At 37.1% G+C, this 12,547-nt stretch overlaps 1 protein-coding gene across 4 annotated transcripts in view; it reads right to left on the minus strand.

Annotated features, from left to right (window-relative positions):
- The window catches only part of SPECC1L (sperm antigen with calponin homology and coiled-coil domains 1 like), a 67,311-nt gene that overhangs the window by 16,098 nt on the left and 38,666 nt on the right, over window positions 1-12,547 (minus strand). For all 4 annotated transcript variants that reach the window (XM_074920672.1, XM_074920673.1, XM_074920674.1 and 1 more), the window contains exons 10-12: window positions 7,109-7,199; window positions 5,197-5,280; window positions 3,121-3,277 (exon numbers count right to left, since the gene is read on the minus strand). In XM_074920672.1, the coding sequence (XP_074776773.1) occupies window positions 3,121-3,277; window positions 5,197-5,280; window positions 7,109-7,199 (332 nt within the window). The remainder of the gene's footprint in view (window positions 1-3,120; window positions 3,278-5,196; window positions 5,281-7,108; window positions 7,200-12,547) is intronic.

The following is a 12,547-nucleotide window of genomic DNA, read 5'->3' on the forward strand; positions in this document are numbered from 1 at the left end:
TGACTTTATTTTGTATTTAGAAAGAGAATAAACTGATGCTATCGCTTTTGCATCTCATGGTTGATTACAAATGTCACCTTGAAACAACAAGTTTGCACATTAGCAGCACGGCGTTACTAACAGAACACTTGCCTGACATCTAGAGTTCTCAAAAAAGAGGAAGGTGATCTAACTAGGCTGATCTCCTATTTGATATACTGGCACAATAAAAGCTATCAATTAATTTCACTTCCAGTCTCTCAAGCTATCTTAAGTAATTTTTTCTTTAAGGAAAGATAGAAGAAGAAAACAATCATATGCAAGTTGGCCTTTTTTTCACAAGTCTTACATTGCAAGCATCTCTTTACCAGGCTTCAGAAATGAGTGCTTAGACTAAAACTTTTGTAGTGGCCTAGTTACACGATTCAGTATTTCTACAGATACTCTAGTGAACAGTCTGACAAAAAGACCAGGTATTAGACCATTATGGAGTTTAGTTACTGGATGTAAAGTGTACCACCATCTGTCTTGTTTTTACTAACTTCCATTTGGAAAATTAAAATAAGAGAGCTATCAGTGAATCCATACTCCAAAGATTTCCTCATCTGCCAATTTTTTTAGAGTCCTATGTAGATGTAAGCAAGATTCTCACAACATTCACAGAGATGATATCCTAAATTAATCCTTTTGGATATTTCCAAAAAGACATACAGATTGTATACATTCATTCTCAAATCTTCAACTCTTTGTTCTTTATAACACATTTGGTGACTGCAAAGAGGGGTGGAATGTGGAAATACATAGTATTTTCAGTGGATTCTCTGATGCACATTTACAGGTAGCAATTCTGCACGTTCTGCTAGGGGAAGAGAAAGCATCCAAGGAAGGTGGATTTCTTCATGCATGTGTGCTACCAACAGAACACCAGTGACTATTCCACGTATCAGCATCTGTCACTCAATGCATAAAAGAGAACATGTGCCAACATACAATGAAATGTTTTAAGACACTAATCTTAATTATATGTATTGCAATTTGCTTGGTGAGTCATCATGGAAATAAAGATGGCAAGATCTCCAAGTTGCTTACAAAGAGAACATTTGAAACATCCATGAAAATATATGCACAGTGAAACAAACAGGAAACAGTGTGTGCCCTTCAGCGTGAAAGATAGCAGTATGAGCCTTCAAACCTAACTGTTAATCGCAGAGAGATTTAACATGACAAGAAAGTTGCTAATTGTGTTTTTAAAAGATGAAATAAATTATCTGAACAGGTTACTGTATCTAAACTTCATAGGCACCACACAGCCAGAATTATGCTTCAAGAAATTCTGTACTTCAGTGCTTAAATCAGTACATATTTCAACAATCCAAACTGGTGTATTTTTTCATCAGTGATTGAAAGGAGTAACAGCAGGATTGCCTATTCAATCTACAATGAAGATTATGCAACGCTACGAGAACTTTAGAACAGAGATTTGGGACAATATACGAGAACTCAAATTAAAAGCTCCCCCTCTAAACATACTGTTTAGTCATGAGGGAGCTGTACAGCCTGTTCTCAAACTCCTGTAAGAGCACATAGTTTATATCAGGTTCTCACAGTTATGAAAACACTGCTGAAGAAAATAAATTAGCTTAAGTTGTATGGACACAATGAGAAATGGTTTGACATATAAATCTTACAAGTTAGTATATTAGGTCAACTGTATTCCAAATCAAAGAGCCAACAAAGTTTCAACTAGAACAGGGAACAGTAAACTGCAAGTATTTGTTTCGGTGAACTATACCAATAATATTTTACAACAACTTTCAGAAAAAGGTAGGGGAAAAAAGAGAAACCTGTTCACATAAGAGATTGAAGTCCAGCGAGATTCTGAGGATAGTTCCAAAGAGCATGCTCACCACTGCACACCCACTGCTGCACATTCCACTGCTAAATCTTTCGCAGTGCTTAGCATTGCAGTCAGGGCGGGTGGCTTAGTAATGATAACATAATTATAACTGTACAATTTTACCATGAAATGCCATGCTATTTGCTACAGTTTGCAGGCTGCCATCAATGCAATTTTATACATTACCAATTCAAAGTTCATATATAGGTGTATTAGTCTTTTTTTAAATTTCTGGATGAATTTGATCTAAATTTAGGTGCTAACACACACAATATTAATTGCTGCTGGTGAAGTTCCCACAGATCCAAACTCAATTTAATTTCTGCACAGTCAAAGGAGAGCAGCAGAGGTGTGTCTCAGCTGATTTCAGAGAAATAATTTTCAACAGCACTCACAGCTGTAAATAACTTCACAGTTTTATAATGTAATTATTACATATAGCAAATGTCTCAGAACATTAAGGGTTTAATATTTCTGCTTTACAAAAGCTTTGTCAGGAAGTCCTGTGTTAAATGGTCTTGAGAAAGTAATTTAACCTCTGTCTGCCAGTTTCCCAATCTATGAAGCAGGGCTAAGTACATACTTCACTTTAATTACACGAGGCTTAAATACTTTGAAGTCCTTTGACTGCTAACACCACAGATAGGAAAAGTTTTAAATTTATCACAAGCTTATCTTTTTATGTTACTAAAGAAAGTGGGTTGCCTGGCCATTTGTTACTTAGACTTGCATTCTGATTTCATCTGTGGGACAAATAATCCAGCCTATTCACACATGGTTATTTAGATGACTTGGCAGTGTCTGGAATCGAGACCTAGTCATGTTGCCTTTGGTCTTCAGCTGCTATTACAAAAGTTAAAGTTGATCATGTGGTCTCCCTGGGTCCAAGCCATTCTGAAAGATTTGTTCAACATGCCATAAGGTCATTTCTTGAATTTGACTTCATGGTATTTTGAACTGATATGATGCTGTTATTTAGTGACATGATTTAGCTTGGTTTTCTAGTGGAGCGTAAGTTTTGGTATTAATCTCATAAGCTCCAAAAAACCTAATTTCTAGTCTAACCTTTAAAACATATATTGAGCTGCAGAAAATACTTTCTGAAGCTCACAAAGATTACTGACAATTGTTATTGTATAGCACTACAGACTGCAGTCATAGTGCCAATATTACATACTAGATATATGCAGACAGATAGCTATGAAATCCACATATTTCAGTGTGCCACAAAAAATGGTTCTTACCTTATTCGACTTCTGGTTGTAGGGGTGACTGATGCTGTAGGAGAAGATGAGAGTGACAGCTGTGGTGAGGTGGTACCCATTGCCATAAGAGATGCTGGAGATGCTCCATCAGGTGCAGTGATATCCCGCTTGATTTCTTCACTACTCCTTCGAGAGACTAAGTGGGAAATGCCCATGTATTTATCATTAGCAAATATAAAAACTTTCAAACTTATTCTTGCTCTCTGACAAGCATTAGTTCAGAAACCATGCATAGAAACCTATGTTCAATACTAGGCTTCAACATTTTTCTTGATACTTCCCATTTAAGACATATCAAGGATTTAGAATGCACCACCAACAGTTACAATTAAGCCTGTATCTTGAAGCAAAGAAAATTTGATGAATGTATCTTAATGGAATATCGTTAACTCCATCTGAAGGATTTAATGAATGAGAAGGAATTTTAACATCAAACCATTTAATTTTCTCTAGTCCATGCAGTTATGTTGCTAAGCTTCAAGTAGTTAAGAAAAAAAACCCAAACAAACAAACCTGAAAACCAAATCCCAAAGAGTTTAGAGACGACAGCTGCTTTATTTCCACTTAATCAAGAATTGGCATGTATGTGATGCTCTGGACATTAATTAAATATCATCAACAAGTATACTGAAGATTGACCAGAGACCATTCAGCCACATTCCACAGAGCTTGATTCATTTAACAAAGGACAAACAATTTTTATTTTGAATGAAAGCACAAGCATTATACTCTGCAAAACCAAATTTGGAATGGTTATGTATTCTCTGCATGGAAGAGTTTCCAGTTAGAAGTATGAGGTTTGCCTTTTATACCTAAATAGTCACCATTGTTTATGTTTGTGCAAATCAAAGGGTATAACTCTCCACATGTATCAGAAACTTTTCTAATGACTTGGGGCAATTACATTAATTTATAAATACCAGACACAAGAAGCTGAGAAAAAACACTTTTGGGTAGACTTTTTTTTTTTTAGGACAAATCAGAATTATCCAAAACACATTTTCTTCTTGAAACCATTTACTAAAATACAGTCATTTAAAAAAGTATTTCTCTCAAATTAGTTCTGCCTAGTTTAGAGAAAGTATAATTTTCACAATACCACATTATTTGTGCTATAAATCTTAAAGATTAGGTTTTAGAAGCCCCTGCTGATACTAAGATGTCAGCTTGATAACGAACTAACACTGTACATGAACTTCTACTTAGCAAGTCTATTTTTAAAAAAAAAATAAAAATCAAAGTTAACATCAAATGTACAGCAACAACTATGAGTAATTCCAGGGAATATTTGTAGGTTATGCCAGTCACGAAATGGACTATTTAAAAGTGATTCACTGAAAACATTCTTTTGTTCTACAGAATGGGTAGCTTTGCTAGGTAATATGCAAAAATATTGACAGGAATTAGATAATGTATAACGATGCATTTCTTACTAAAGAACAATCCTCCTATTTTAAACCATTGACAATAATTCTTTCCACAAACAAAAATGGAATTGCTTAACAGAGAAGGACAGTACGTTTCTTTGCCTCACTCAAAAAAACCCCAAACCCCTACATCTAAGCAGTAAAAAGTAACAGCCAGGAACAGTTTCTTTCCTCACATAAACCTTGCACACCAAAATTATTTGTAATAATTATTTACATTTAATAATAATTATTAATTTTATTTGTAATAATTTTGGTGTGCAAAGGAAAAAAGACATAGAAATCAACTGTTACATACATGATTCATACTCATCCATCTGGTATGTTGGCGCAAGTTTGTATACGAAACAGTAAGGACACTAGATGAACAATTAAAAAACATCTCTTCAGTTCCATTTGATGCAATAAAATAGAATACTATATTACCACTGGACTTTAGTTTCTTTCCCCAAATACTTCACTAGAAAATATGAACATGGAAAAATAAGCTATTCCAAATATCCAAATAGAGTTTTTTTGACAAGAGCTTTATGGTCCGAAGAACAAAGTTCTCTTGACAAAGTAAAGTAGATCTGTAAGTACAATGTTGAAATGAAAGTTCCTAATAATCTAAAAAAAGTGATATTACCAGAAATAGATTTGGCACTTTCCATAGCAGGTACTCTTGGCAAAGATGCTGGCCTGCTGGTAGAAGATGTTCTCAACAAATGTTCTGGACAAAGACAAAGAAGGTGGAAGATCATTAACGAAGATCCCAGTTAAATTTAAGACATTCAGGTATGAGTCATGAACAGTCTACCAGTGCCCAAGTTTGGCTGTTTTAGTGAGAACTGATTTTATCTGTGTGAAAGAGAAGGCCTAAATTTGCTCATTACCAATAAAGTTCACTAATCCACTTGGCACTCGTCAAAAAAAAATTGTTTGTTAAACCAAAAGGTTGAACAAGGAATCCCCATTTAGCAGCACATGGCCAAAAATATTCAATATGCCATTCACAATGTGGATTGGTAGTGCAGATTGCTTTGTCCCTTATGTGATTTCCCCCCCCCCCCCCTTTGATTTGTTGGGTTTGTTTTTTTATTTTTTAAAATAAAAACACATTTGGGTTTTTTTACCTCCTCCATGCAGTGGAGTCTAAAAGGTGCCTTTACATATTGTACAGAAAGATTAGTTCTGCCTACTGCCAAAGAATAAAAACAAACTACAACAAAATTAATTTTCTGTAGCATCAAAACTATTTACCATCCTTGAAGAAATTCCTTCGAATAAAACCTTTAGACTGTAAACAAAAGGTTTACATACTCCCATGTAGAAACACTTAGAGGGCGCTAATTTGAATACAAAAAACACGTGAAAATGAAGAATGAGGATTAAAAAGAGTGAAACTCCATTCATTAGTTGAAAATGTGATATAAGAAACATACATTGCTACAGAGATACTTTAAAAATATATTTGGTTGTAATTAGGAATTCTGTCTGGCACACTCGCTCTTGGAATGCAGTCCTGCTCCTGCATTGACTGACTATAATGAAAACAAAAACCATGTACAGCATATTGCTCCTGTTTTGTTTAAGCTTATGTCTATGCATGAACTTTGTAACAATTAAGAATTCTAAACTATCTTCTTGGAAAGGCATTTCAATATTCCTAAAAATATCAAAGTTTCTAAAATTAAAACTCCAGCTGCATTGTACAAATAACCTCAATATGCATTCAACAAAAGCAAGAAGGAAATCTGGCACATACAGACTATTATGAAGTGCTACAAAAAAACCCCCCAACCCTTTAGAAATCATCAGACCTCGGGAATACCAAATTGAGAGGAAATATTCAGCCTGGAGTCATATGGGGATTATCTTGAGAAACATCTACAAAAAAAACCCTCCCTAAAGCAGGCATAAATCAGAGAGCTCCACCCAACACATGATAGCCATTCATTCTCACAGGAAGAGCACATTGTGAACAGCGTTTTGAGAGACAAAACAAAGTTCACAGAACAGTGAAATATTGGGAAACACATAAATCAACATTCAATTTAATTCCATTCAGTTTTTCATCTGGCGATTCAGTACTTAATAAGTTTATATTTTGTTATTCAATGCAATGCCAACCAACATCCTTGTTTCATTTTGGGGGAAAAAAAAAAACCCACAACCACACAATACATAATGTAACCCCAGAGGTGTGTATTTTTAATATCTGGAAGACAGCTGCAAGACATGTGTCTCAAATCATCTTATCTTGATTTTGCAAGTCATCTCAGTTTATGCCCAGATTAAAAACTGTCAGAACAATGCTGAGTTATCAGCGTGCAATCAGGGTTTTGTTAAAAACAAGAAAAGGCATCTTTATGATATGCCACCATGTCTGATGAAATATAAGTAATAAAAACTTGAACACAAGATATTCTATGAAGCCATTTTGATAAAAGTATATAATATGGTAATGCTTTGGATACTAAACTATATAATTTTTTAAAAAAATTATTAATAGCACTGCTAAAAACCAAGTTTGAATGAACTTGAACTTGAATCAATACCTTGAACAGGGATTTCTGCATAGCTTGGTCTTTTGTCTGTCAGAGTAGCAAGGGGTTTTGAAGCTGAGATCGGTCCACTTATAGAATGCCTCTGAAATGGACAAATACTTGTGTCAAACATAGTTTGAAGATTTAAAAAAAAATATGGAATTGCAGAATCAGTTTTCAAAACTCAGATATGACATTATTACTGATCTAAAAGAACAAAAAAGAAGAAACCTTTAAAAATACTTAGTGAAAAAGGGTGTGTACTCTTTACCACTTGCTTTTGCCAATCTGAATATATATAAACACACTATGCATCGATACTGTAACATTTACTTCTTTAAACAGAAACATTTTCCTTAAACTAATGTTGCAAATTGAGTTTGTGGCAGTTTTTGCATTAACTTTCACCTTCATTTAAATTTTGTTTGTACAAACCTGTTCCGGTTAAACTTGATGTGTTTATTTAAACTAATACAACCCCCTATATGTAGCCAAGACTTTAGTGCATAATTTCTGTTATTAACATACGCCTTTATAGCTTTGTGTCTTTTCCTGGAAAATTAGGATAATGGTGGATTAGGTGCAGTGACACAAACTACCCATTGCTAAGGAAAACCTACCGAAAATTTTTTTTTTTATTATTCAGAATGTCAATACCTTTTATGACCACTTATTTAATTGAGATGCTGTGAACAACTAGAGAGATAATTTTTTAAAGTATTTGTCAAATATGTAATAAAACACAAATATAATTACCTTTTCTTTCTTGGGTAACTTTAATTTCTGTTCTGCTCTAAACTAGCTACAAATTGATTTTTTTCAAGTTTTATGTAAAATGTTTAGCAACGCACGTCTTCTGGCAGCTTAAAGTGCAAGTACATGACGACAGATGTGTTAAATCCTGCACAAACCAATTTAGCATTGAAATAAGCATTTTAGCATCACACAAGTGAACGGTACAATGTAATAATCACCCTTACAGTTACTGATACTCAATCAATCCTGCAGACTCAGGGAAGGCTGTCCACAACTATTTTTTTAAAAATTAATCATTTCAAAGAGCCTTTTGCAACTTATAGTACCTCCTTACTCACACTGTACTTTCTATTAGTTTTCAGTATTTTATCACAATTGGTTGAGTAATGTGTTTATCCTGAAAACTCTTTCAGCTCTCCATCTGGACCAAGATTACGTGAGCCTTATCTTCCTAAGATGATAAGGGTCAGATGTTTCTCATGCCAAATCATGTAGGCAAGACAGACAAATTCAGAATTGTGATTACAAAAAGTCAACAACATATACTTTCCAGCATCCTTTAGCATGGGCAAGATTACAGGGCTACTTATTAATCATTTGTAGCCAAACTAAAGTTATGTTTTTGTGCTAAAAATCAAATGGAGAAAACAACTGCCAACATACAGCATGAAGAATTTAATCACTTTATATATCAAAAGTCCTGCATATACACTACAAAGATAACTCCTTTAAATATGGAGATGAAAAGTGACTGCAATTGTGAGCCGTATCAGAAGTACCTACAATAGCTTCCCATAAGAGCTGGTATTTCAAACTTGCACTACCTTTAAAGTTCACTTTACCCACTTAGGAATTTTTTTTTTTTTTTTTTTATGTGAAGGACAAGGACTGTACCAAAGTGAGAGCCATCTTGTTCCACACACATCCCTTCACTTTTCCCCAAGGAAACAGCTACAATAGTTAGATAATGAGGTTAAAAGGAAAAGATTTCATTTGGTCAAGTTTGGGATTGTCATTACAAAGACAGGATAGTATAGAACTTCAGCCAGGAAACCAAGGTATGCACAGTACAGGCAGAGTGCTGGATAACCATATACCTTTATCACTTTCTCAGCTTCCGGATATCACTTAAAAACAAACATCCTTTACGGATATTGTCAAAAAGTGGTCGTATTATTCAACTGATAACTTGCTGTGTACTGGTCTTGTCTCCTTGTTATGAAATGAACTGTTTGTCTTTTTGCTCCTGTTGACACTGCAGAGAATGCTTACTTTCACTGCTGCTAGTTCCTTTTTACATATCCTACTATTACAACTACCACTAGTAACATACAGAATCACAGAATGGTTTGGGTTGGAAGGGACCTTAAAGATCATTTAGTTCCAACCCCCTGCCCTGGGCAGGGACACCTTCCACTAGCCCAGGTTGCCCAAAGCCTCGTCCAACCTGGCCTGGAACACTGCCAGGGAGGGGGCAGCCACAGCTGCTCTGGGCAACCTGTGCCAGGGCCTCACCACCCTCACAGTAGAGCATTTCTTCCTTATATCTAATCTAAATCTTCCCCTCTTTCAATTTAAAACTATTACCACTCATCCTATCCCTACACCTCCTGATAAAGAGTCCCTCCCCACCTTTCCTGTAGTCTCTTTAAGCCCTGGAAGACTGCTCAAAGGTCTCCCCAGAGCCTTCTCTCCTCCAGGCTGAACACCCCCAACTCTCTCAGCCTGTCCTCATAAGGGAGCTGCTCCAGCCCCTGATCATCTTCATGGCCTCCGCTGGACTCACTCAAGAAGATCCATGTCCTTCTGATGTTGGGGACCCCAGAGCTGGACACAGCACTGCAGAGGAGTCTCACATGAGTGGAGTAAAGAGGGCGAATCCCCTCCCTCGCCCTGCTGCCCACCCTGCTCTGGGTGCAGCCCAGGACACGGTTGGCTTTCTGGGCTGCGAGCGCACGTTGCTGGCTCACAGGCAGTTTTCCATCCACCAATACCCCCAAGCCCTTCTCCGCAGGGCTGCTCTCCACCCACTCCTCGCCCAGCCTGTGTCTGTGCTTGGCATTGCCCCGACCCATGGGCAGGACCCTGCACTTGGCCTTGTTGAACTCCATGAGGTTGGCACGGCCCCACCTCTCCAGCCTGTCCAGGTCCCTCTGGATGGCACATCCCCTCCCTCCAGCGTGTGACCGCCCCACACAGCTCGGTGTCGTTGGCAAACTGCTGAGGGTGCCTCGATCCCACTGTCTGTGTCACCAGCAAAGATGTTGAACGGTGCCAGTCCCAACACCCACCCCTGAGGAACGTCACTTGTCACTGCTCTCCACTTGGACATTGAGCTGCTGACCGCAACTATTTGAGTGTAGCCATCCAGTCAGTTCCTGATCCACTGAGTGCTCCATCTGTCACATCCACATCTCTCCAATTTAAAGACAAAGATGTTGTGCAGGACAGCGTCAAAAGCTTTGCACAAGTCCAGGTAGATGACATCAGTTGTTCTTCCCTTATCCACCAGCACTGTAACCCCATCATAGAAGGTCACCAAACTCTTCAGGCACGATTTCCCCTTAGTGAAGCCATGCTGGCTGTCATCAATCATTTCCTTATTTTCTGGTGTACAGCTTCCAGGGGGATCTGCTCCATGATCTTATTGGGCACAGAGGTGAGTGACTGGTCTGTAAGTTCCCCAGGTCCTCTTTATTTCCCTTCATAAAAATAAGGGTCATGATTCCCCTTTTCCAGTCAGTGGAAGCTTCACTGGATTGCCACAACCTCTCAAATATGTTTGATGACATATAACATAGTGATGATATATAAAGCAGTGACTAATACACTGCAAATTAGAGGAAAATGAACCAGCCGAAGTTTATCTAGTTCTATATAGTAGTAGTAGTAGTGTACTAGTCTCTCAGAAAAAATTATCCTGAAATATTTTACAAGTGTTAGAAACTTTCTGCTTGGGCAAGCTTTTGCTGAATTTGCAGATCAGGCATTCCTCATTTCAGTTGCAAAACAAAATACATCTCATGTACAATCAAACATATACAGATCCTTTATAAATACATTTCTTCAACTTGAAATGCATCCTAAAACTCACTTAACTGCTAAAGACCATTTGTCCTTTACACCAGTGTTCAAACTCCTCAACACTAAACAAAAGGATCAAATGTTCATTGGTATCACATGCTTCTGAGGCCATTCATGGAGGCTACTAATGGGACAGAAACCACTATAGATGCTTTTGCAATCTGGGATCCTCTTATTCACCCTACATTGAGGTAGATCCTCTTACTCATTCTACACTGAGCAGAAAACAGTAGAAACTTTAAGGACCAGATTCTATGTGATGTATGAAGAAAGTTGTTCAGAGTTAAATAACATGTTTCTACATAGTAATCTTTGTATAATGTAAGTACAGTAACAGATAAAGATGCTAGGGTCATCAACAACTACCTTCTCACAGCCATTTCTAGTTTGAAGATAAAGTTTCTGGAAGATTCCTATGACTTTTGTAAGATGATTTTTTCATAAGATGAATAACAACTCCAGAAGAGGAACTAACCGAGACCAAAAAGTAGAGGATAATAAACACCTTACAATTCAAATTTGAGACAAAACTATGGCAGGATGAACTATTCCCTTAAACTCCAAATGATTTGCTTCTGACTCTTCATCATTGTGTCTGTTGTTGGCTATGGAAGGAAACATGACCTTCAACCATGACCCAGGTACCTATTCTTCATCACTTTGCAATTCAGTAGGTACTTCAGTAAGTACTTCATGCCACATGAAGAGTAGTTCAAGTACACATGGCAATTTCAGAACACACACAGTTATTTCTCATACTAAGTAGTTAAGATATGAAGTCTTTGACACAAAATTGCATGGAGCCTGAGAGTTTATATGCTCAAAGCAAAGCAGGACATTCAGTGATGGCCTGTAAATCTGAAACCAGTCCTCCAGCTATAAAATAGAAAGTATGCAGGGAAAGCAGTAGATCTGCTTCCTTGTACTAATAATCCTCCCTAGGCATCTGCTTTGGTCACTCTCAGTGGCATACCAGACCAGCTAAGCTTTGGGCTAACCCAGCAGGGTTGTTTTTACATTCTGAAGAACATTCTCTTCATACCTCTCTTCCTAAACTGTTTTGCAGCATTGCTAAGTACTATGGTAAATAACAACTATGTTCTGCTGCAGGCTTGGATCTGAAGCCAGAAAGGGGTTTGTTGGTTTGTTTTCAGTTGCAAAAATGTATCCAAGAATCTATCTCCTCATACATACACATATTACTGTAAAGAAAAAAAGAAACAAAACCTCTCCAAGACCGAGGAAATTCATGACACAGTATGACATAAAAATTAAGCGATAAGCATAACTTGGAGAGGGCACATGATGCATCTGTACTTGGAGAATCTTTTTTGCAACCAGTCCATTTTATAATATCAAAATTGTGCCACTTTCTCAGCAGGTATCTCTATAAATATTTCCCGTCATAGCATTTAAAAGCAACTGAGATAATGATCACCCAGAGATCACCCCTTCCATCTTTCCTCAAGATCCTAAACCATGGATAACTTCTGTAAGGTGGGAGCCAAGAGGACAACTCACATAGTGACTAGTTATTAAAGTCTTGCTTTTCAATTGCAAGAGAGCAAAAACCACAGAGAAAAAAAATCTGTATAGAACACAACAGTAGAA

The sequence above is a fragment of the Athene noctua genome, chromosome 17 (assembly GCF_965140245.1).
Source record: "Athene noctua chromosome 17, bAthNoc1.hap1.1, whole genome shotgun sequence".
In the NCBI taxonomy this organism is placed as follows: Eukaryota; Metazoa; Chordata; class Aves; order Strigiformes; family Strigidae; genus Athene; species Athene noctua.